At 33.9% G+C, this 26,587-nt stretch overlaps 1 protein-coding gene across 3 annotated transcripts in view; it reads right to left on the bottom strand.

The window, feature by feature from the left end:
• The window catches only part of LOC127179958 (cysteine-rich motor neuron 1 protein), a 66,296-nt gene that overhangs the window by 10,627 nt on the left and 29,082 nt on the right, over nt 1–26,587 (bottom strand). For 2 of the 3 annotated variants that reach the window (XM_051133805.1, XM_051133806.1), the window contains exons 4-10: nt 18,412–18,651; nt 15,071–15,250; nt 13,162–13,365; nt 11,445–11,573; nt 9,704–9,857; nt 4,380–4,501; nt 180–404 (exon numbers count right to left, since the gene is read on the bottom strand). In XM_051133805.1, the coding sequence (XP_050989762.1) occupies nt 180–404; nt 4,380–4,501; nt 9,704–9,857; nt 11,445–11,573; nt 13,162–13,365; nt 15,071–15,250; nt 18,412–18,651 (1,254 nt within the window). The remainder of the gene's footprint in view (nt 1–179; nt 405–4,379; nt 4,502–9,703; nt 9,858–11,444; nt 11,574–13,161; nt 13,366–15,070; nt 15,251–18,411; nt 18,652–26,587) is intronic. The other variant, XM_051133807.1, reaches the window with a different exon arrangement.

Below are 26,587 nucleotides of genomic sequence, written 5' to 3' on the forward strand. Positions count from 1 at the left end.
AGACTGAAGTAATGATGCTGAAAATTCAGCTTTGATCATTGAAATAAATTACATTTTAATAGATATTCACATAGAAAACAGCTGTTTTACATTCTAATAATATTTCCAATTTTTCACTGTATTTTAGATCAAATAAATGCAGCCTCAGTGAATATCAGAGAGTTTTTTCAGTGTCGTACCCTCACAGGCGGGGCAGCACTGGTCCGGTCGGAGCACAGGATGTGTGCAGGTGGGTACGGGGCAGGTGATCAGCACACACATCTCTCGACCGGCGTGGCAGTAACAGTCCCGACAGCCGTCGTGCCATCCGTCGCCCTCCTCGAATCGCCGCCCGCCGGCCGTCAGACAGAAGCTGGAAGAAACGGTGACGGAGACGCTGGTGCTGGAAACACGTCTGTCTGCATCTGAACAACACAGACAAACAACAATCACACCAACGACCAACGAACAGATTATAAATGACAGTAAACATTGTAAAAAAAAAAAAAAATACAGTGAACAAAACTGGTCAGCTGATTATGAGTAAACCTTTTTCACAGAAAATATGTCCAGGTCAAATTTCAATGAAAAATAAATTAATTAATTAAATAAAAAATAAAATTATACATTTTGCATATATAAAACCATGCACATTTTTTTAAGGCTCATTTAGGTTTGTTACTGTAATGTTTCTACATGTTTTGACTTTGTTTTTTATGTTTGTAATTCTAATTCTCAATATTGAAACCGATCAGATTTTTGACTTAATTATGGTGAAACAAAGAATGAACACAATCAGTGTTATCTTAGTATCACTCATACACTATTTTAGTTTTTATTAATATTTTGAGCTTTTTTATTATTTAAGATATTGTTTTAGTAATTTTGTTGTTTTTGTCATTTTTATTAGTTTTTTTTTTAACATATCTTTATTGTTTTTATTAATATTTTGAGGTCGTTTTTATATTTTCCATTTTAATTTTATTTCATATTTTATTTCTGTTTTTTTTTTTTTTTTTCATTTGTATTACTTAGGTGTTTTTGTCATTTTTTTCTTTTATTTATTTATTTTTTAAAAATGTATCTGTATACTTTTTATGATTATGTTTTGAATTCAAATTTGGAGTTCCTTTTATGTATATTTCCTATTTTGATTTCTGTTAATATTTTAATTAATTTTATTAACATTTTAAGAATTTTGTTGTGTGTTTTTGTTTTTTTATTAGTTTTTATATATCTATATAGTTTGTATTATTATGGTTTTTATTAATATTGTGAGTTTAGTTTTACAAAAGTATCAAAAGTCAGTTCACTTTTAATATTTTTCATTTTAATTTGAGTAATTTAAGTTACATTTTAGTAATTTTCTTGTGTGTTTTTGTCATTTTTTAAATTAGTAAAATAAATGAATAAATAAATAAAAATAATAATAAATATATATACATACACACTCACACACACACACCCATATATACATACATACATACATATATATATATATATATATATGTTTATGTTTTTATTTTTGTTAATGTGTGTTTTTGTCATTTTTAATAGTTTTTAAATATGTCTATATAGTTTTTTTATTCATTTCTGTTTATTGTCAGTTTCAGCAATTTTAGTACTTTAAGTAAACGAAAAGATAAATTTAGCCTTTTTTATATTTTAGTTAACATTTCTTTTATTTCAAGCAATGAATTTTTTATGGTTTTAGTTTTGGTTAACGATGATAACCCTGAATACAATGTTTTTTTGTTTAAATGTACATCAACAAAGGAAGTGTAACTAAAACTCAATGTACAAATATTGTTTAAATGTGTGATTATGATAGAATCAGTCTAATATGATATGATTAGTGTAATATGAATATAATCCCTGATTTGTGTCTCCAGCTGAAATAACATCCTCTAAACGTCGGATATTTTGCCAATAATGAGTTTATAATTATGCCGAGGATAAACTGAACTGAATGAACCAGTTAAAGCAACACACGCGACTGCAAGACAAACCGAAGGAGGCGTTTTCCTGCGTCCGAGTGTGTTTGTCTTCTTTAAAAGTGTTTTAGTGAAGTCTTCATCTCTAAATATTCAAGCTAAAAACTGATCCAGATGTTTGAAAATAGCTGCTGTGATTTTACGACGTGCGTGTGAGCGAACACAGAACGAACACGACTAAAATACACTGCGCAAACACACCACGTTTACAGACAAACACAACGAAAGCATGAAATGGAGTTGACAGAGTTAAAATAAGCTGCCCGCAAACCGCTCGTGACCCGCGAGAGAGTCCTTTAACTCGTGTAAACACGGATCATCAGGTGAAAATGACTGCAAATCACTGCTCAAACTACACATAATCACAGCGTTTAGATGTCATAAACACGTTCATCTGCTCACACTGAAACCATTAAAGCGGATGAGTGATGATGTGAACCAGCACACTCATTTATAACACACTATTTCATCCTACACCCAAAATAAGGAACAAATCAGGATTACAAAAGACAGAAAGTTACATGAATAGTTCTTATTAATATTTTTATTAAAGTTTTTCATACTTCATTTTGATTTTCATTGTAGTTCTAGTAATTGTGTAATTTTTTAACTAAATATAATGTACTATTTTTAACTAAATAACTAAATGAACTAGCTGACATAAAATATATTTTTTATTCCAGTTAAAATATATTTTATTTTCATTTTATTTATTTTATTTTATTATTTCAATAAAAATGCATTTTATAGTTTTTGTTTTACTTTACATTAATATATATGTTTGTTATTTTAGTATCATTGAATATAAAATTTTTATTAATTTTTTTTTGTCTGTTTTCATTTTTATTTTAGGTAAAAAATTCTGTGGTTTTATTTTCATTTTTTTTTTTAGATTACTTTTTTAAATATATTTTCTTATTATTTTAACAAAAAAACTAAATGCATTTTAAAATATGGTTTTTTTATTTTTTTTATTTTTTATTTTATTATTTTAACAAAAATGCATTTTTATGGTTTTAGTTTTATTTTATTTTTTCATTATAATATATAATATATATTTGTTATTTTAGTATCATTGATATACTATTATAGCTTTTATTAATGTATATTTTTTATTTTTATATTTTCTGTCTTCATTTTGATTTTAGGTAAAGTTTTAGTAATTCTGTTGGTTTTGTCTCTTTTTGTAAGATTATTTTTTATTAAATATAATGTAATTAGTCTTAATTATTGTTGAACATCAAGCAAAACTAAACGAACTAGCTGAAATAAAATATTTTTATTTATTTTATTTCAGTTAAAGTTGATTTTTTTTATTTCTTTCAAGTAACAATATATATATTGTACATATATATATATATTATATATATTAAACATTATTCTTAAATAATGTTACATTTAATTGCTTTTAGTTATTTTAGTCAGATAGCTGTTTTTTTATTTTATTTCAGTTATTTATATTCAGTTGTTTCAGTTTGATTTTAGTTTTAGTAATTTTGTTTTATCAATTTTTACGAATATTCTTAAATAAATAAAACATAATTAGTCTTAATTATTGCAATACATCAAGCAAAACTAAATGAACTAGCTGACATAAAATATATCTTTATTTCAAGTAACAAAAATGTGTTTTTATGCTTTTAGTTTTACTTTTCATTATAATATATTTGTTATTTTAGTATCATTTATATACTATTATAGTGTATATATATATTATTTTGATTTTAGTTTAAGTTTTAGTAATTCTGTTGCGTTTGACATTTTTTATTAGTTTTTAAATTAATTACTACATTAATTTTAAATGAAATTAATTTTAGTTATTTTAGTCAGGTAAACTACAGTTGTTTTTTATATCATATTATTTTAATTATTTATATTAATTTGTTTCAGTTTATATTTATATTCAGTTGTTTCAGTAATTTAATGTTTAGTCAATTTTATATATATATATATATATTGCATTTAGTTAAAGTTTTAATTCTGTTCTATTTTGTTTTATTATTATTACTTTTTATTTTTAAACAATTTTAAATTTAATTTCTTTTTTAAGGAAAGGTTAGTTTTAGTTATTTTAGTCAACTTAAATAGCTGATTTTTTTTTTTTCATCTTATTTCACTTATTTATATTCAGTTGTTCAAGTAATGAAAATGTGTTTTTACAGTTTTAGTTTTAGATGACTATAATAAAGCTGACATGCATGTATAAACACACATGAAATGTTTGGGCAGAAACCACACTCATAACACGTGTTTTCCAAGAGTACACTTGGATTTCCTTGCATTTTTCCATGTATAATTATTTATAAATTGCTTGTAGGAACATTCCGTACAGTGAGGCCTCATGACCTCTGACCTCTGCTCAAACCGTCCCACATCCTGCTGTGATGCGTCTGCGCAGTCACTCACCTTTACACTCGCAGACGCTGCAGCCCTTCCTGCTCTTCCTGTATCCGTCGCTGCAGTGTTTGTCGCAGGTGAAGGGCGGACAGCGGACGCAGCGGCACATCTCACAGCCGTGCTTATTCCTCCTGAGAGCAGAAACAACGCATATGACACTGGTGAACTGGTCAACCAGTACTAAGGTGCAGCTCTTGATTCCCATTTAACGCTCTCATGCACTTTAACGTCTAAAGGCGGATGAAAGCACGTCTCACGAGAGCTCGTAACGACACAGGACACTTTTATGCTTATAACGTTGTGATTCATTAAAGTTTCTCGTTGTTCTGAGCTGCTGTTTGAGGCGCGATACACCGGATCCAGATGCTCAAACCGCCGTCCAACGGCCATCTGCTTCTGTTTTGCTCCACAGAACATGAGCTTCAAGAGTCCAGGTATAAGCAGCACCAGAAACATGTCAGATCGCTTTAAAACACACACACATCACCTCTAGTGCCCTCACTAGTGCACCACCAACATGAGCTCATTAACTACAGCCTGTTTTTAATATTATTATTAATTAATCATATTTAGGATTATATAATAAAATTAAATTATTAAAAATAATATCTAAATATTATAATAATTAATATAGTTATATTTAATATTATATATTTGGGTTAAAAATGACTAGGTTTATTTATACTTAAATAACAAAAAAAAATGATTGCATTAAAAACTATAATATTATTAAATAAAAATATTGTGGTTTATTTTGTTTTTATTTTTTGTTATTAAAATTATTTTATTTTTATTATTATTATTATTATTATTAGTTGTGCAGCACCAGTATAAGTTACCCTAAATAAAGAGTCAGTGGCCAACATAATGCTGATTATTTTTAATATTAATATTAATCTTTAATCTATATAAAATTGTATATAAATTTAATTTTATATAAATGTTATATGTATAAATTGTAATTATTAATAATTTTATATTTTTATATTTAAGATATTTAACATTTTGTTACAAATTAATAATACATAAATAATACATAATATTTTTATAATACATTATGTGTTTGGGTTAAAAATTACTAGGTTTATTTATGCTCAAATAATTTTTTATTACATAAAAACTATATTATTCTAAAATAAAATATTGTGGTTTATTTTGTTTTTATTTGTTATTATTAAAATTATTTTATTTTTATTATTATTAGTTGTGCACCACCAGTATATGTTCCCAAAACAGAGAGTCAGTGGCCAACATAATCCTGATTATTTTTAATATTAATATTAATTGCATATTTTATACACATTTTATATTTATAAATTGTAATTATAAAAAAATATAAAATTATTAATATTTAATATATTTAACATTTTGTAACAAATAAGTAATACAAAACAAATAATACATACAAATTGTAATTATTAATATAATTATATTTAATATTATATATGTGGGTTAAAAATTACTAGGTATATTTATGCTCAAATAAAAAAATATATTTTTTATTGCATAAAAATTATACTAATAAATATTTAGTTTTTATTTGTTATTATTAAAATTAATTTTTGTTTAGTATTATTAGTTGTGCACCACCAGAGTCAGTGGCCAACATAGTGCTGACTATTTTTAACATTAATATTAATATTTAATTAATATAAAATGCTATTTTTATGTTTATATATTTTTTTATATTTATAAATTGTAAATACATTGAATATACAATTATTAATCTTTAATATATTTAACATTTTATAACTATAAATAAATAAATAAATCATACATAAATATAATATTAAACACTATAATAATACATTTATATTATATTTAATATTTAATTAACACAATTATAATATAAATATTATAATATTAATAATATGATTTGTTTTATTGTTGATTATTAGCTTGCAGAAGTTTTTTAGTCCCTTCACAAAAAAAGTGTCCTATAATTTAGGACAAGTTTAATAAATATGCTTGGAAGTTTGTTCAGATCAAATCAGTATGAACAGCGATGACTGATTTAATAAAATAATAGCCTTTCGTGTTTTGGACACCTGCACTGGCCAATCCATTCACAGTGGACACAACCAAGACCCGCCTACTTTAATTTAGTTCCAGTCACAATGTGAAAGTCAAATCTGAGCTGATGACTGAAAGGTTGAAGGTTCAAACCACAGCTGAACCATTAGGGCTGCTGATAAATTAAAGCGTCAGATGAAACATTAATGAATGAGTAATAATAGAGTCTTCGTCATAAATCACAGATGAAAGCTCATTAACGAAACAGCCAAAGATCACTATACTGTCAGTCGTGTGTCTGTTGTTCATGAATTAAGCACGTCCCCTCACCGGGCAGCAGTACAGTAGTGGTTCACTGCTGAGACAGCAGGCAGCACACAAGCACAGAACCGGGCCGGCCGTCTTTGTGTAAAGTTTTGAGTCAGGACGACTGCTGACTCCACACATATTCCTTTACGTCCTGTCAAATCCAATGACATTTGAGCCCCATTGAGAAGGGGAAGCGATTTAAGACCCCTTTTGTGTGAAGTCTGACCCGTTCGACTGTGTAAAATGGAAAATGTAAACAGCCGCTCGTCCTCAGGTTTCATCATTCACATGAACCAGAATTCAGTTTTCCAGAGCCACAGCTCACATAATCAAGAAACACAAGGTTAACGCTTGCACCATGATGAAGTTATAGCTGGCAATTCACTGTCACACAAAAATTATGATGACCAACTTAGAAGATAGCACTGCAGTTAACCCTGGGATAGGATTATTTTAATTACTTTTAATTAAGTTTCACACACTTGTATTTAGACAGAGGTTAGCACTGCATGTAACCCTTTGTCAACATTATTTTAACCCTATGATGATGTCACTTTTAACCCTGGGTTAAACAACATTTCTCACTCACACTTAGAGGTTAGCACTACATTTAACCCTGGGTTAACATTAGTTTAACCCTCTAATGAGGTCAAATTTAACCCTGGGTTAACATTAGTTTAAACCTGTGATGAGGCTACATTTAACTCTGGGTTAACATTATTTTGACCCTGTGATAAAGTCATTTTTAACCCTGGGTTAACATTATTTGAACCCTTTGATACGGTTAATTTTACTCCTGGGTTAACTTTAACCCTGTGCTGATGTCACTTTTAACCCTGGGTTAACATTAGTTTAACCCTCTGATGAGGTCAAATTTAACCCTGGGTTAACATTATTTTAACTCTTTGATTAGGTCACATTTAACCCTGAGTTAACATTATTTTGAGCCTGGGATAAAGTCAATTTTAACCCTGGGTTAACACTATTTTAGCCCTTTGATAAGGTTAATTTTACTCCTGGGATAACTAACCCTGTGCTGATGTCACTTTTAACCCTGGGTTAACATTAGTTTAGCCATGTGATTAGGTCACATTTAACCCTGGGTTAATATTATTTTGACCCTGGGATTAAGTCAATTTTACCCCTGGGTTTATTAACCCTTTGATAAGAATAATTTTACTCCTGGGTTAAATAACCCTGTGCTAATGTCACTTTTAACCCTGGGTTAACATTAGTTTAAACCTGTGATGAAGTCACATTTAACCCCAAGTTAACATTATTTTGACCCTGGGATAAAGGTTAATTTTAATTATTTTGGCCCTTTGATAAGGTTAATTTTACTCCTGGGTTAACTAACCCTGTGCTGATGTCACTTTTACCTGTAGACAAAAGCACAACAAAATCATTAAAATCATTTTAACTAAAATAATATAAAAACAGAAAATATAAAAATAATGATGACTTATATTTATTAAATATTTATAAAAATCATCTCAATGATACAAAAATAACACTGCACTGAATGGAAACATAAAATCTAGGATTTCCTTTAAACAAATTAAATATTGCAGCGGGAAAAGTGACATTAACAATAATATTCATAATATCACAATTTGTATTTTAAATAATATTTAAATATATTTTCCTATTCAAATCATTGCAAATTATGTAACCCAAATAATAGGAATTAATAAAATGAATGATTAGTTAATTAGTGCTTTGTTAATTTGGTGTATTATACATTACATACTACTGCACCTAAACAAGACGCACAAATGCGCATTTCATAGCTTATAAGTTCACTTTAAAATTCCCTAATTGTGATGTTAATATGTAATTGGATTTAAAGTGCACAATAAGCAAAATGTGGTTATCTTAAATCATCACTATTATAATTACGTCATGCCTAATTTGGACAAATTAAGCGTACAAGAGCTAAGAAAACCTTTAATTATGAACACATGATCTCTGAACTGAAAGGGTTTGTTTCAACCAGCTGCAGATATTTTAGAAACAGAAGAGGGTCATCTTCATTTAAGTGATCCTAATCTTTGAATTTGTTTCCAGATCTTTGTAGCATCTGTTTATCTAAACGCTAGAAACAAACACGCTCTGAGCAGAAGATGATCTCAACATGAGCCACTATAAACAGGGATTTCCTTTAGACCAAGATGGAGAGACGGGGCTCAGAGGACTCAAACATCTTCTGAAATGATTCAGGAAACCCTTCATCCCCCCTGAGGGAGCTCAGACACCAGGTTTCCAGTGAAAATCTATCTGCTCCATCCTCCACTGGGAGCTTGTGGATGAGATACCAGCGGAATTGCACCTCACGCTCACATACAGACGCTTTTGTGTGGATGTGCATTTGATCGTTGAAGGGATGGTTTTGAAATGAAAGCACTGGCTCCTACAGTCTTATGAGAAGAGCAAAGCTCCCAGATGTTTGACCAGGGTCATGGATTACAGGGGGTCGGGCTGTGCTGATTTCATTTTTAACCCTGGAATAACAATATTTTAACCCTGTGTTGACTCCATGTTTAACCCTGGGTTAACGCTACTTTAACTCTCTGATGAGGTCACGTTTAACCTTGGGTTAACATTATTTTAACCCTATGATGAGGTCAATTTTAACCCTGGTTTAACATTATTTTAACCCTGTAATAAGGCCAATTTTACCCCTGGGTTAATATTATTTTGACCCTGAGATACAGTCAAATTTAACCTTGGGTTAACATTTTAACCCTTTGATGAGGTCAGTTGTAACCCTGGGTCAAAACTAGTTTTACCCTATGCTGACGTCACTTTATCCCTGGGTTAACATTGGGTTGATATCACTTTTAACCCTGGATTAAACAATGCCTACCAATTCTATTTAAGCAAAAGTTAACATTATTGTAACCATGTGATGAAGTCACTTTTAACCCCATGTTAAACAATGTTTTACACTTATATTTAGATATTTGGATCTATGATAATGTTACTATTCATGAACAGAGAAATAAACTTACATGTGTCCATAAGGGCATGTCTTGCTGCAGGTCATGGGGCGGCACTTTGGTGTAGATGCACTACATTCACACACTTCACAACCATAGTTGTCTTTCTCATAGCCCATGGGACACTCCAGAGAGCAGTACGTAGACACATCAGGACAGGTTTCATCTGAAAAACACAATCGTTTACAAACAAAAGATGATCAGTGAACAGTCAAGTCAACCTTATTTGTATTTTGCACTTCTATTAAGACAGAGGTTGGCACTTCGTTTAACCCTGGGCCAACATAACTTTAAACCCGGTTCAACATTATTTTAACCCCATGATGACATCATTTTTACCCCTGAGTCAAATAACATCTCACATGAGTATTTAGACTGAGGTAAGCACTACATTTAACTCTGGATTAACAATATTTTAACCCTGTGCTGAGATCACTTTTAACCCTGGGTCAACATTATTTTAACCCCATTATGACATTACATTTAACCCTAGGTTAAACAACATCTCACTCCTGTTTTTAGATGGAGGTTAGCACTACATTTAACCCTGGTTTAAAACTATTTTAACCCTGTCCATAGGTCACTTTTAACCCTGGGTCAAGATTATATTAACCTCATTACAACATCATATTTAACCCCATTATGATATTACTTTTAACCCTAGGTTAAACATCATCTCACTTTTGTGTTTAGACAGAGGTTAACACTACTTTTATACCTGGCTTAACACTATTTTAACCCTGTGCTTAGGTCACTTTTAACTCTGGGTCAAGATTATTTGAACCTCATTATGACATCATGTTCAACCCTGGGTTAAACTACATCTCACTCTTGTATTTAGACGGAAGTTAGCACCGCATTTAACCCTGGCTTAACACTGTTTTAACCCTGTGCTTAGGTCACTTTTAACCCTGGGTCAATATTTTAACCCCATGATGACGTCACTTTTAACCCTTGGTTAAACAACATCTCACTCTTGTATTTAGACAGAGGTTAGCACAACATTTAACCATGGTTTAACACTATTTTAACCTGGTGCTGAAGTCACTTTTAATCCTGGGTTAAACAACATCTCACTCTTGTATTTAGATGGAGGTTATAGCACCACATTTAACCCTGGGTAAACACCATTTTAACCCTGTGCTTAGGTCACTTTTAACCGTGGATCAAGAAAATTTTAACCCAGTTGTGTTAAAATAGGTTTGCACTACATTCAGCCCTGGCTTAACACTTTTTTAACCCTGTGCTGATGTAATTTTTAACCCTGGGTTAACCTTGTCATGAGTGAAACACAGAAAGTCAGCTAAAGTTGATGTTTTTAAAGGTGTGTACTTTAGTTTCAACCATATAACTTGCTAAATTAAAACCTTTCAATGCTGCTAGTGGTGAAGCAACCCCAAACCGATGCATGTTTTGTAAGAACTACACATAATGATTTAGAGCAGTTCACAATCCCATGAGCTCCATGATGCCAAAACGTCAGACTGACCCCTGATGCTGACTTTAATTCGCATGGGAAAAACTTTCAGATTCCATTCAGTCATGAGGAGGACTGCGCAGTTTTGTGAGGTGGATTTGTGTCTGAGATCATTATTTCGTGGACACGCTCCTCATGTCCAGAGTCAGGGTTTGCTTGTGTTGCGGACCGTTGGCACATTCTCAAACACAGAACTGGGAGTATTTTGGAGCGGCTTGCACGCAACACAGTTCTCATGGGTTTGTGTTGAGCGTGTTTGTGTATGTTTGCACTCACTGCTGACACACTGGCACAGCAGACAGCCGCTGGGGTCTTGCTGGAAGCCGAACGGGCAGTCGTGCCCAGAGAGAGAGCAGTTTTCCAACGGTGGGCAGAGCAGCGGGCTCACCGTCTCATATGACGGCTCTAGAAAAGAAAGTTAGTCAGTTCCTGTTTTTTTCCTGCAATATACATCGTTATCAGAAAGATGAACAACAGGAAACATTTAGCATTTATGGGAAAGATACTTTTGAATGTTCTCTGAACGTTACAAAACAACTAACATTTAAAAAACATCAGACGAACGTTCATCTAAAATGTTTTCAATGTTTGAGAACATTGTTAAAGACTAGATAACTCTGAATCGATGTTCTATTAAAGTTACTGGATGAATGTTTGTTCAGAACTCTAAAAGAACCTTTCCAGAACATGCATTTTGTTTTTGACATTTAAACATTTTAGTCATACCACCCACCACTAGTTCACATTCTCCATCAGCTCCTATATTTTATGTCTAAAGACATTATTCTTCAGAACAGCATGCACTGATTTGATTCACAAACAGAAACATAAATTAGGGATTTAAAGAGACTGATTTCACTATTTCACTTTCTCAGTTGGATTTATAGCTGTGATGCAAACTCAGATGTTTCTAGTAAATGCATCCTCATGTGCTCAACTGAACTGCGTGTCGACGTGCAGAGTCATCTGTCGTTTGGCTCTGATCATGCGAGCCGCTCCTGGGGTCGTTCGCTCCAAACGCAACTGTACAATGCAGTTTAACTGCAAACAGAAGCGTCCGCTTTGCATTGATTACACATAAACACAGCCGCAATTACCACAATGCTCCACATCTGACAGCCATGACGAACGGGTTTTGTTTTAAAGTCGCCTTATGAAGCAAAGCAGCGTGAGGAAAACTACAAAAAAATGCTTGTTTCATTTCTCCTGTCACCTCGAAATCAAACGCGGCCGCCGAACCTCAACGAAGGTGAGCCACACGCTGGGATGCCACATGTGCAAGCATCAATTGCAACCATGTTGGCACGTACGGAGCTAAAGAGGTGTGACTAATTATTCCTCCAGAAAATAATACTGTATAATTAAGGACAGCAGGTGGCTTCCATTTGGCTGCTTGGAGCAGTAAAAGGCAAAGCTTCTGTAGTCCGCAGACGCCTGCTGCTCGACGCTGTTGAGCACACGTAAGTGGAGCGTCGGTCTGAGCTTTAATGGGCTGCGTGTGTGTGTTTCAAGAGCTCGAGATACAATAAACCTCTGGCAATATCTGCAGCTACCGCTAAACAGAGACAGATTGCAGCCTGCAGCAGAAACTCAACCTGTGCTTCCATTAAATATTATATATAAATGCATTATGCATTTAATGCATAATTTATATATTATTTATTACTTTTTTTGTCATATTAGCATACACTTTGTGAAAAAAAATATCGAGATGCTAATTAATAAAGTTAAATGTCCTCACTTACTGATAATATGTATATCTCTCTCACCCTGAGGTCATTTCCTGTTTGACACAGGGGTCAGAACCCCCAACTGAAGGGTCGTGACCTTTATGACTTTGTTTTGAATAGTTGGAATATCTTGATCATCAAAAACAGTGAAGTGTCGACACGTCTTTATTCACAAGTGATGTGTGGATCAGTGAGTTTCACAAGTGTTGATGTTCCAAAGCCTGATGAATACGCATATGTAAGCAGTGTGTGTATGTTCGTACCCTCACAGAAGGGGCAGCACTCTCCTGGGATCTTGACGGGGTTCTGGCAGCTTTGTTTGCAGGCCATGGCGGTGCAGTGCGGCTCTCCGTCCACACACTGGCAGAAGGTACAGTCGTCCTCCTTCCACTGCTCCTCGTGCGCCCGCAGTTTGTGATTCACCCAGCAGCTCGCCTTCGTGCTCTCCACCGACAGCAGCTCCACATCTAGACACAACAGCACATCCAAATGAGAAATGTGTTAGCATTATCAGTGCTGCAATTAACAACCATTAAAATAAAACTATTAAAAGGCATTTTCATTAATTGAAAATATTCGATTTTTAGATTCAAACGAAAACTGAAATAGACACACTACCATTCAAAAGATTTAAATTGGTAAAATTTTTTAGTGTTTCTGAAAGGAGTTTCTTCTGCTCACCAAGGCTGCATTTATTTGATCAAAAGTACGATAAAAACAGTAATATTGTGATATATTTTTACTAAAATAGCTGTTTTCTGTGTAAATATCTGTTAAACTGTAATTGATTTCTGTGATCAAAGCTGGATTTTCAGCATCGTTACTCGTCTTCAGTATCACACGATGCTTCAGAAAACATTCTAGCTAATAATTTCTAATCATTTCTGATTATTAGCAACGTTGAAACAGTTGTGCTTCCCAATATTTTTGTGGAAACGGTCATACATTTTATTTTTCCGGATTCACAGATGAATAGAAATTTCAAAATAATAGCATTTACACTATCTGAAATAGAAATCTTCTGCAACATTATAAATGTCTTTACTGGCACTGACGTACTGAGATACCTACGGAAGACCGTTTCCACAATATGTCACAATTCTGACTTTATTTCTCACAATTTTAAGTTTATATCCCGCAAACGCACTTTATAACTCACAATTGTGCATTTATATCTCACAGTTCTGAAAAAAAAGTCAGAATTGCAAGATGTAAACTCGAAATTGCAAGAAAAAAAGTCAATTGTGAGATAAAAAGTCGCAATTACCTTTTTTATTTTTTATTTAGTTTCTTTTATTTTCCATAGATACATGTAGACATAAACTAGATATAAATATAATAGTGAAAACTGATATAAATGTAAATGTTTGAATTATCAGTGTTGTTATTGCTAAACAAAAAACTAAATAATAAAAAATCTAATTGGGTAAAGTAAAATTTAAATATTAATAAAACTATGTTCAAGTACTAAATGTACTCAAACTAAAACTGAAATAGATATAAATATAATTGTAGAAATAGATTAAACAAATAAATGAAAATAAATATTTAAAAACGTGCATAACTTATATAAACTACAAAAAAAAAAAACGATTAAAATAATTAAAAAGATTAAAATAAGAAAAAAATTAAAAAGATTAAAATATAACTGAAAATCTAAATCTAAAAGCTCATTCAAATGATGAACAAATATTATAATAGTACATAAATAATACTCGAATTTCACTGAGCATGACAAAAATGAATAGAAATTTACTGGTATATGAACTGCTGACCACAGCTTTCCCACAGAAACTGTATGAGTTTGACCTTTGCCCCTTAGGAGCAGAAGGTCACGGCTGTAAACACACAGATCTGCTGCTGTGAACCTGTGACTGAAGTCTCTGTGATGAAAGACAATCAAGAGCTTCTGTTCACAGTTGAAGCTCCAGCGCGAGGAGACGTGTGGACAGAAAACCGTCAGTAACTGTTTTGAAGAATGTCAGGTTTGTGTGTTCATTGGTCTCTGCTGGTTTTTACTCACCGCCTGTTTTGTTCACTTTGTTCATCTTTAAATGCAAGATGATTTCAGGTGCAACTATGCAATGTTAAGTTTACAGCTTTGATTCCTAAAGAATGCATGAAGTGGTTAAAAAATGCATGCATTCAGTGAATGCAGATGATGTTCATTACCTATGCAGACGGGACAGCATTCTCCTTCAGGAACATAGAAGTTGTCGCAGTCCAGCTCGGCACACTCCACTTTAGAGCAGAACGAAACTCCACCTCGACACTGGCACAACCAGCACGGGTCCATACGGTACACCTCGCCCTCCACAAACTCCTTCCCGTTATGAACGCACCTGGGAGAAACTACACAAAATAATTTAAACGTTTTTTCAGATTCCACTGAATCAGCTGCTGTTCATTGTATAGTAAAGTGGGTTTAACCTTCATTAAACTGAAACTACATAAAACCAACAATCACACACGACCACGCTGGATATCGCTGAGCTCAGCACTACCGCGGCGCCTCGGATCCCATCAATCCCGCAGCTCCGGTGAGCTGAGATTCTCAGACGTGGCGTGTGAAGCAGAGTAATCGGTGTTCACTCGCGCACACTTGCACACGTGAGGTCAAAGAAAACCAGAGAGACGGACGACGGGCGGGAGATGTCCAAGCGGCAGAGCCGGAAACCCTCGACGCATCAACAATACGAACAATAGCTCCCGTACGGCTCATTAGAGACCCATAAAACCCTGCCGCTCAGGAACGCCACCCGACCCAGACACAAAGACACACACTCCATCACAACATGATATTAGCAAGCTTTCTAGGCATGTTATTGTCATTAGTTTTCTGGTAATTCACCATTATATTAGCATGTTCCTTTATAGTATTTTTAAAGCAATTTGAAAATGGAAGGATTTATAAAATTAAAGTAAAACATATTTACATTATTCATAACAAACTATATTTCTAAAATATATTTGTATAAATTTATTTATTTACAAATATATTTCCATGACTTCTTCTCGCTTGAAAGTCACATATATTACATATAAAAAAATAACACACAAACTGTTTTTTTGTAACACACTCTCTCTTATTCTCACACACTGACTCAAGACACACAAATTCCTATCAGTGACCTATTGAACCTTCCCATCATCCTGTGCTTCTGTTCTTCAGACTGATGCGTAAGCAGTTTTTCCTCCGCCGCTGCGCTTCTCCTTAAGTCCATTAGTTCCAGAAGGCAGCACACATTCACCACCGGGCCAAGAGGCCGACACGGGAATTTGGATTGTTGGTAAAACAGGGAATATTTGACGGCGACACAGAGTAAACCCAGAGGCCCTGTCTTACTGACCCCGCCCCTTTTTCACACCTCATCACTTCCTGTCTGTCCAGCTCTCACAGTGTTTCATGTAACTAGCAGCGCATCCTGACCAGCTGTGATGCTGCAGACCAGCTCCAAATAACACGTCTGTCCTCACTGACACTAAACGATCACCGCGAAGCCCCTAAGGGGAACTGATGATGGAATAAATATGAGATGAGATGACAAATTATATTTTAATTCTTTGCCGTTTTCCAGAGAAAGTTTGCCATTAGTCACACAAGTATCGAGTTCCCCCAAGAAATTCTGCGCTGGCAAGCAAAAGCAATAAAATACAGTTTTCCTCTCACCTAATTTTATTTACATCACAAAAGTTTTACGAGTGAATGCAAAGCTTCTCTTGGAAATGCAAAAGTGTTGTGAGTTTTTGAGGGAATGTGAAAGTTTTATTAGCAAACACAGCATTTCTATTGAGAATGTAAAAGTTTTTGGAATGCAAACAATTTAGGAAAGAACTCCAAGTTTATTGAGGGGAGCACAAAGTAACTCAGGAATGCAAAGTTTTGGAAGAGAATGCAAGTTACTTGGGGAAACACAAAATTACTCAGGAGAATGGAAAGGTTTTGCAAGTTAACACAAAGTTACTCAAGAACACAAAAGTTTTAGGAAAAAAAGTTAATGCAAAAGTCTTGTGAACAAGTGCAATGTTTCTCTGGGAAACGAGAACTTTTTTCCAAGTATTGTGAGTGAACGAAGTTTTGCAAATAAGTGTACTGTGAGTGAATGTAAAGTTCTGTGAACTAATGTAAAGGTGAACACAAAAATACTGTGAGCAAAAGAAAGGTTTTGCAAAAGTATTTTGAGCAAACGCAAAGTTTTGTGAACTAACATAAAGGGGAATGCAACAGTATTGTGAGGAAATGTAAAGTTTTGTGAACTAATGTAAAGGGGAACGCAAAAATACTGAGAACTAAAGGTTCACAGTTCACTTTTAGCAAACTAAAGGTTTTGCAAAAGTATTATAAGCGAGTGTAAAGTTTTTCAAAAGTACTGTGAGCGAACAAAGTATTGCAAAAGTATTGTGAGTGAACACAGGTTTGCAGAAGTGAGCAAAAGAAAAGTTTTGCAAAATATTGTGAGTGAATGTAAAGTTTTTCCAAAAGTACTGTAAATGAAAGTGAAGTTTTGCAAAATATTGTTAGTGAACGTAAAGTTTTTCAAAAGGATTGTGAATGAATGTAAAGTTTTGCAAAAGTATTGTGAGCAAGCGTAAAGTTTTTCAAAAGTACTGTGAGCGAACAAAGTATTGCAGAAGTATTGTGAGCGAACAATTTTTTGCTAAAGTACTGTGAGTGAACACAGGTTTGCAAAAGTACTGCGAGCGAAAGAAAAGTTTTGCAAAATATTGTTAGTGAACGTAAAGTTTTTCAAAAGGATTGTGAATGAATGTAAAGTTTTTCAAAAGGATTGTGAGCGAGTGTAAAGTTTTTCAAAAGTACTGTAAATGAAAGTAAAGTTTTGCAAAATATTGTTAGTGAACGTAAAGTTTTTCAAAAGGATTGTGAACGAATGTAAAGTTTTGCTAGTATTGTGAGCAAGCGTAAAGTTTTTTAAAAGTACTGTGAGTGAGCGTAAAGTTTTGCAAAGTATTGAGTGAACAAATTTTTGCAAAAGTACTGTGAGTGAATGTAAAGTTTTGCAAAAGTTTTTACAGCAAATGTAAAGTTTTGCAAAAGAATTGAGTGAGCGTAAAGTTTTTCAAAAGTACTGTGAGCGAATGTAAAGTTTTACAATAGTATTGTGAACGAACATATTTTTGCAAAATTACTGTGTGTGAAATTAAACGCACTGTGAACAAAAAAAAGTAAAGGGGTATGCAAAAAAAATGTGAAGTTTTGCAAACTAACATAAAGGAGAATGCAAAAGTGTGCATTGAAAAATCATGTTTTCTCCCATCTCACCATTTCTTCACTACCATGTTTGTAAATCACAGCCAGAACACACAGACGGACTAAATAATCCTGTTGCTCATCACTGTTTATGGCTGCAGCTGTTAGCATTAAGAATGCTTTAAACACTGATTAATTTAAAATGAACATGGACTTAAGTTGATTATAAACACACTTTAGTGTTAATATATGCAGTGTTTTTTCTCCAGGCCCTTAATACAAACATCTCTCAGGTTGTTTTTACCTCTCTGGCACGTGTAGGTGTGGCAGCAGTTTCCCGGTGCTCCGGCGCCCTCCTTCAGCAGCACTGCCCCACGCCCGTCTTTGCAGGCCGGAGGAGGCGGACAGCGATCACATGCGCACTGAGCAGGGAGCGTCGGGCAGCATCCAGCAGGCGGCGTGTAACTGCGGGTCAGAACTGAATCAGATGGGCAGTCGGTGACGGGCAGAGGCGGGCATGTGATTCCAGCACACTTCAAATCCTCTGAGAACAAACACACACACATACACACATCAGATACAGTGTGGTGCTCACACACCTGCCTCCGAGTGAACATACTGTTCAGAGCAAGAGGAAGGACACTCGTGTTGCAGGTTTGGCAGATGTTCATCCTGTCATCGACTTTCACTCACTGACAGTTTTACAGCTTCCTGAACACTCATCTCCACAGAAACACGTAAACATCAGTGTTTCCCATTAATTACATAGACTCTTTGGTTTCATAATGCACTGAAAATATCCTTACAGAGTAAAAATAGAAAGTCAATGCAAAGACTTTTTTTACTCTGTTCAATTTGGTCAGTGAAAAGTGGTTGAAGCTCTTAATTTTGCTCTCAAAGTGCATAAGGTTGAGGCATATAACTTTAAAATGTACAAAATGTTCTTCCACACCCATCTTAGAGGGACAGAATTATGCCTTGGTAGTATTGAGCAAACTTAAAGTTTTGTACTGTGAGTAAATGTAACGTTGTCCAAATGCAAATGTAAATGTAAATGTAAAAGTATTGTGAGCAAATGAAAGTTTTTCAGAAGTACTGTGAGCAAACAAAGTTTTGCAAAAGTATTGTGAGTGAATGTAAAGTTTTTCAAAAGCATTGTAAGCGAACAAAGTTTTGCAAAAATACTGTGAGTTTACATAAAGTGTCACAAAAGTATTGTGAGCAAGCGCAAAGTTTTTAAAAAGTATTGTGTGAATGTAAAGATCTGCAAAAGTATTGAGTGAACATAGTTTTTCAAAAGTATTTTAAGCAAACGTAAAGTTTTTCAAAAGTATTGTGAACAAATGTAAAGTTTTGCAAAAGTATTGTGAACGAATGTAAAGTTTTGCAAAAGTATTGTAAGTGAACGTAAAGTTTTGCAAAAGTATTGTGAACAAATGTAAAGTTGTGCAAAAGTACTGTGAACGTAAAGTTCTGCAAAATTACTGAGTTTACATAAAGTGTCGCAAAAGTATTGTAAGTGAACGCAGTTTTTAAAAAGTATTGTGAGTGAACAAAGTTTTGCAAAAATATTGAGTGAACGTCAAGTTTTGCAATTTTATTGTAAGCGAATGTAAAGTTTTTAAAAAGTATTGTAAGTGAACGTAAAGTTTTGCAAAAGTACTGTGAGCGAACGTAAAGTTTCTCAGAAGTATTGAGAGAGAACAAAGTTTTGCAAAAGTACATCAGTGTTTCATCAGTGTTTTCCATTAATTACACAGACTCTTCAGTTTCATAATGAACTGAAAATATTCATACAGAGTAAAAACAGAAAGTCAATACAAAGACTTTTTTTTTACTCTGTTCAATTTGGTCAGTGAAAAGTGGTTGAAGCTCTTAATTTTGCTTTCAAAGTGCACAAGGTTGAGGCATTTAACTTTAAAATGCACAAAATATTCTTCCACACCCATCTTAGAGGGACAGAATTCCACCCACCTTAGTTTTACAAAATCCTGTGGGAAACACTGCAGCACTCTATTTATCTAATCACTAACCCATACAATTCCTTCATTGGCTCATTCGTTCATTCATCGGCATCATTCAGCCCCTCGTGAACGCTCTCCTCATTGACTGCATTGTGTATGTAATTCCCTCATTGTGTGCGGTCGGGAATATGATGCTCTGATACGCTGTGGAGACGCTGCGATTCTCCAGGGTGTATTTTGGACGCTGTTCAGGAAAAGAAAAGTGGGAGATGGAGTTTCTCTGCTGTGTTGCTATTACAGGAACAGCTACTACAGGCACTGAAACACTGTTTACTTCAGGATGTACTGAAAATAAAACAGCAGCCGTGTGGAATCAGACGTGCAGCACAAACACACTTATCTGACAAATGCAATGACAGCTGCACAAATCTACCGCTTAGCATTGCTAATGAGGAAAATAATACATCATGAGTTGATTTACTTTATTTAACAGTTCACTAACAACAACAGCTGAATGAGAACAATTATGTTGTGTCTTCGCACTATTTGTAACACAGTTTCGGTTCATGCTTTAAAACTATTCAATGCACTCTCTCTTCTTATAAGAGTTATTTAAATATGTGGCCCTGGTCTTAAGTAGCATGGGTATATTAGTAGCAGTAGTCTAAAATACATTCATTGGGTCAAAATTATTTTTCTTTTATGCCAAAAATCATTAGGATATTAAGTAAAGACCATGTTCCATGAAGATTTTGTGTAAATTTCCTACCATAAATATATCAAAAACTAATTTTTGATTAGTAATATGCATTGCTAAGAACTTAATTTGAACAATTTTAAAGGCGATTTTCTCAATATTTTGATTTTTTTGCACCCTCAAATTTCAACTTTTCAAATAGTCATATTTGTCATATTCTGACAAACCATACATCAATAAAAAGCTTAATTATTCACATTTCATATGATGTATAAATCTCAATTTTAAAAAAATGTACTTACATGACTGGTTTTGTGGTCCAGGGTCACATATTATCTTAAGACATAAGTAGTATTTTTAGGTTCCTATCTTATGCATGGTTATTTTTTTACTGCACTTTAAGAAACTTGGTTTAAAGATCCGATATAAAAGAAATGTCTTGCATCATATTTGCTGTATGAACTCCAATAACTGCTTCTTACTAATTTCATGCTGCCGATTCCCCAAAAATAGCGTTTATTTTGTTCTTTTACGTCACACTTTCTCACAAAATATGACGCATTTCATAGCATTTTGCTTTTGACAATCATTTGTAAGGTGAAGAATTCTTGCATTCACCCTTAATCAGCAGAAAAACACCACAAACACATGACTGTGTCTGAATCTGAGCCAGACCACAACTATTTGTTTAATTATGAGCACATTTTTACATGTATGAATGATTCTGACTGCATTTTTTAAACTGAATCCTGATTTCTACTCCTTAAATCTACAATGTCATTTTTGCAACTTTCATAATTTGACTGCTTTTGTTATTTTGATGAGTGTATTAAGGTGGATATATATATGAGCATGCATGAGATATTTTTTAGTTGATGTGCATCGTTTTGCAATGCATTCCATCATTCTGTTGATTTGCAGAAAATGTGTAATATTATCTCATTTGATGCTTTTGACTGCTTTTATTTTGATGGGTGCATTATACACACGCATACATATATCAAATCAAATGAAATGAGATATTATCACGCATTATGAGATAATATAAGCATCATCAAACTAGATAATATTACGCATTTTCTGCAAATCAGCAGAATGATGGAGGGTTGTTATTATTGTCTGACTTTTTCTGAATGATTGTGGCCTGTTGCATTGCAAAAAGACGCACATCAACTTTTAAAAAACATCTCAAGCATGATCATTTCTAATCAGTCTAGTTGTTATTGAACACAGTGCCTCTTGTGTGAAGTGAACGCCCCTAATAAAAGCCTCAGAAACATTTGTTTACAAACTAAGCTCATTGCATAGCTCAGAATCCTCCGTCTACCGCTGGGAAAGAAACTAAAACAGCATGAATAATGAAATTGCATAACATGATTTGCACAGCGGTATCTTCCAGAAGTCAGCAGCTTTACTGATGGAGTTTCCAGCCCTTTCCCTCCCCGTCCGACCCGCATGCAACCTGACGCTGGCCGACGATGTAAGAAGAGCTGCTTCACCCCTCAAAAAGAGCAGAGACCGACTGAGCCGATCGCACGTCTCAAATCTCGCCGTCTGAATCCCCGATAATCCCACATAACTGGAACAAGACGACAATCCCACAACGGGATGTTCCCGAATAGGTTTGTGGGTCACAGAGACCATTAATTAACAGAAAATTAGGTTATTAAACCAAAAAAGCAGCAGAGAATAGAGGCAGTGTGCGTGCGGCTCATAGGAAATGTGTCGGCTGCGATCGAGCCGCAGAAACCGCTGAATAAATACAGTATCTGTAGCGCTGTGTTTGCTTTAGCTCCGCTCCACACAAAGCGCACATTGATCAACTTCCTCTCTGAATATTGTCACAGAGGAAAATGACGCTCACGTTAACGGCTGAAACGCTCTCTGAATTCATCTCTGTCTTGTAGCTGAATAAATCCATTAAGACTCTTACACAAGTACCACGGTAATGGTGTGGTTTCTGGTACACTGCCATAAAGCATTCTGTGAAGTACCATGTAAATACCATGCTATATAAGTACCATAATATTTATCAAAGTAACACAGTATTACCATGTTTTTTAACTACAGTAGCACGGTACTGCTACGGTTTTCCAGATGTTATCATGATAAAAAAAACCACAGTGTTCTCAGAAGAACAGAAGTGTTTCTGTCATTAAAGTAAGAGCAATTTTTGCCAATGACAATATTTAGAGACTTTAAGTACCTAAACAGCAATGGAGACTTTCTCAGATGTTTCTCCTGAAAAAAAAAGATACTCCTGTAATCTCATATTGAGCTTCAGAAGTGATCTCAACAATGTCTTAAAGTGTGCAATCAAATGAGATCTCAATATGAACTCCCAAGAAAGTCCCAAGAAAGACTCCAATAATCTCACATTTCCTCAAGAGTTTGAGAAGTGATCTCAACAATGTCTCAAAGTGTGCTCAGATTTTTCAAAACACCAAAGTCTACAATCAAAAGTCAGTGATCTCAATATGAACTCAATTATTTCTCATCAAACGCTTTGAGCTGCTTCAGATTCATTTTTCAGATCAGTGTTTCAACTGGATAAAAACTACTGACTCATTTGGCTCTGTATTTACTTCTCCAAAGACATTTTAATAAATGAGATTAACTGGAGAGCAAAATGAGACTTTCTCAGATGTTTCTCCCAAGAAAGACTCAAATAATCTCACACATTCAATCTAGAGTTTCAGAAGAATCTCAGAGATGTCTCACAGTGTGCTCAGATACCAAAGACTGTGATCTAAATCAGAGATCTCAATAATAACGATAATAAAGAAATGATATGTGTTGCTTTACATTCATTTTACAGCTCTAGACTTTTAATTAATGAGATTAAATGAAGAGCAAATAAAGACTCAGATGTTTCTCCCAAAAAGACTCCAGTAATCTCACAAATTAGATTTCAGAAGTGATCTCAACAATGTCTCAAACTGTGCTCAGATTTGCCAAGAACTCAAAGTCTGTAATCAAAAGTCAGAGATCTCAATATGAACTCAATCAATACTGTGATACTGTGAAAACTACTGATCTATTTGGCTCTGTATTTATTTCTCCAAAGGAATGTTACTGAATGAGATTAAATGGAGGGCAAAAATAGACTTTCTCAGATGTTTCTCCCAAGAAAGACTCCAATAATCTAACACGTTTAATCTAGAGTTTCAGAAGCATTCTCAACAATGTCTCAAAGTGTGCTCAGATACCAAAGTCTCAATAATAGCTAATTTCTCATCAAATGATATGAGTTGCTTTACATTCATTTTACAGCTCTAGACTTATAATCAATGAGATTAAGTGAAGAGCAAATGAAGACTCAGATGTTTTTCAGAAAATAGTCTAATCTCACAAATAGAGTTTCAGAAGTGATCTCAACAATGTCTCAAATTGTGCTCAGATTTGCCAAGATCTCAAAGTCTGTAATCAAGAGAGATGTCAGAGATCTCAATATGAACTCAATCATTTCTCAAAATGAGTTGATTTCCATTCATTTTACAGCTCTATACTGTTACTGGATGATGACTAGTGACTAATTTGGGTCTGTATTTCTGTTTCTCCCAAGAAAGACTCCAATTAATATCACATTCTTTTCTTCTTGGGTTACAGAATTGATCTTAACAACATCTCAAATTGTGCTTAGATTTGCCAAGATCTCAAAGTCTGCTATCAAAAGTCAGACATCTCAATATGAACTCAATCATTTCTCATCAAATGATCTGAGTTGCTCCACAGTCAATTTAGATCTCTAGACTCTTACTGAATAAGCAGTGTCTCATTTGGGTCTTTATTTATTTTTTAGAAAAAAATTAATGAATGAGGCTAAATGGAGAGCAAATTGAGACTTTCTCAGATGTTTCTCCCAAGAAAGACTCCCAATAATCTCACGTTTTTGAGTTTCTGAAAAGATCTCGACAACGTCTCAAAGTGTGCTCAGATTTGCCAAGACACCAAAGTTTACAATCAAAAGCCAATGATCTCAATATTAACTCAGTCATTTCTCATCAAACGCTTTGAGCTGCTTCAGATTCATTTTATATGATGATTAGTGACTCATTTGGCTTTGTATTTAAATAGAAAGCAAACTGAGACTTTCTCACATGATTCTACTAAGAAAGACTCAAATAATCTCACACATTTTCTCTAGAATTTGAGAAGTGATCTCAATAATGTCTCAAAGTGTGCTCAGATACCAAAGTCTGCAAACAAAAGTCAGAGATCTCAACATGAACTTAAAAAATTCTCATCAAATGATCTGAGCTGCTTCAGGTTCATTTTACAGCTCAATACTGTGATGCTTACAAACTAGATGAAAACTACTGATCTATTTGGCTCTGTATTTATTTCTCCAAAGGAATTTTACTGAATGAGATTAAATGGAGGGCAAAATTAGACTTTCTCAGATGTTTCTCCCAAGAAAGACTCCAATAATCTGACACGTTTAATCTAGAGTTTCAGAAGCATTCTCAACAATGTCTCAAAGTGTGCTCAGATACCAAAGTCTCAATAATAGCTAATTTCTCATCAAATGATATGAGTTGCTTTACATTCATTTTACAGCTCTAGACTTATAATCAATGAGATTAAGTGAAGAGCAAATGAAGACTCAAATGTTTTTCACAAAATAGTCTAATCTCACAAATAGAGTTTCAGAAGTGATCTCAACAATGTCTCAAATTGTGCTCAGATTTGCCAAGATACCAAATTCTGCAGTCAAAAGTCAGAGAGCTCAATATGAGCTCAATCATTTCTCAAAATGAGTTGATTTCCATTCATTTTACAGCTCTATACTGTTACTGGATGACGACTAGTGACTCATTTGGGTCTGTATTTATTTCTCTCTTTTAATTAAAGAGATTACATGGAGAGCAAATCAAGACTCTCTCAAATGTTTCTCCCAAGAAAGACTCCAATTAATATCACATTATTTTCTTTTTGGGTTACAGAATTGATCTTAACAATATCTCAAATTGTGCTTAGATTTGCCAAGATCTCAAAGTCTGCTATCAAAAGTCAGACATCTCAATATGAACTCAATCATTTCTCATCAAATGATCTGAGTTGCTCCACAGTCAATTTAGATCTCTAGACTCTTACTGAATAAGCAGTTTCTCATTTGGGTCTTTATTTATTTTTTAGAAAAAAATTAATGAATGAGACTAAATGGAGACTTTCTCAGATGTTTCTCCCAAGAAAGACTCGCAATAATCTCACGTTTTTGAGTTTCTGAAAAGATCTCAACAACGTCTCAAAGTGTGCTCAGATTTGCCAAGACACCAAAGTCTACAATCAAAAGCCAATGATCTCAATATTAACTCAATTATTTCTCATCAAACGCTTTGAGCTGCTTCAGATTCATTTTTCAGCTCAGTGTTTCAACTGGATAAAAACTACTGACTCATTTGGCTCTGTATTTACTTCTCCAAAGACATTTTAATAAATGAGATTAACTGGAGAGCAAAATGAGACTTTCTCAGATGTTTCTCCCAAGAAAGACTCAAATAATCTCACACATTCAATCTAGAGTTTCAGAAGAATCTCAGAGATGTCTCACAGTGTGCTCAGATACCAAAGACTGTGATCTAAATCAGAGATCTCAATAATAACGATAATAAAGAAATGATATGTGTTGCTTTACATTCATTTTACAGCTCTAGACTTTTAATTAATGAGATTAAATGAAGAGCAAATAAAGACTCAGATGTTTCTCCCAAAAAGACTCCAGTAATCTCACAAATTAAATTTCAGAAGTGATCTCAACAATGTCTCAAACTGTGCTCAGATTTGCCAAGAACTCAAAGTCTGTAATCAAAAGTCAG

The sequence above is a fragment of the Labeo rohita genome, chromosome 17, assembly GCF_022985175.1.
Source record: "Labeo rohita strain BAU-BD-2019 chromosome 17, IGBB_LRoh.1.0, whole genome shotgun sequence".
Taxonomy (NCBI): domain Eukaryota; kingdom Metazoa; phylum Chordata; class Actinopteri; order Cypriniformes; family Cyprinidae; genus Labeo; species Labeo rohita.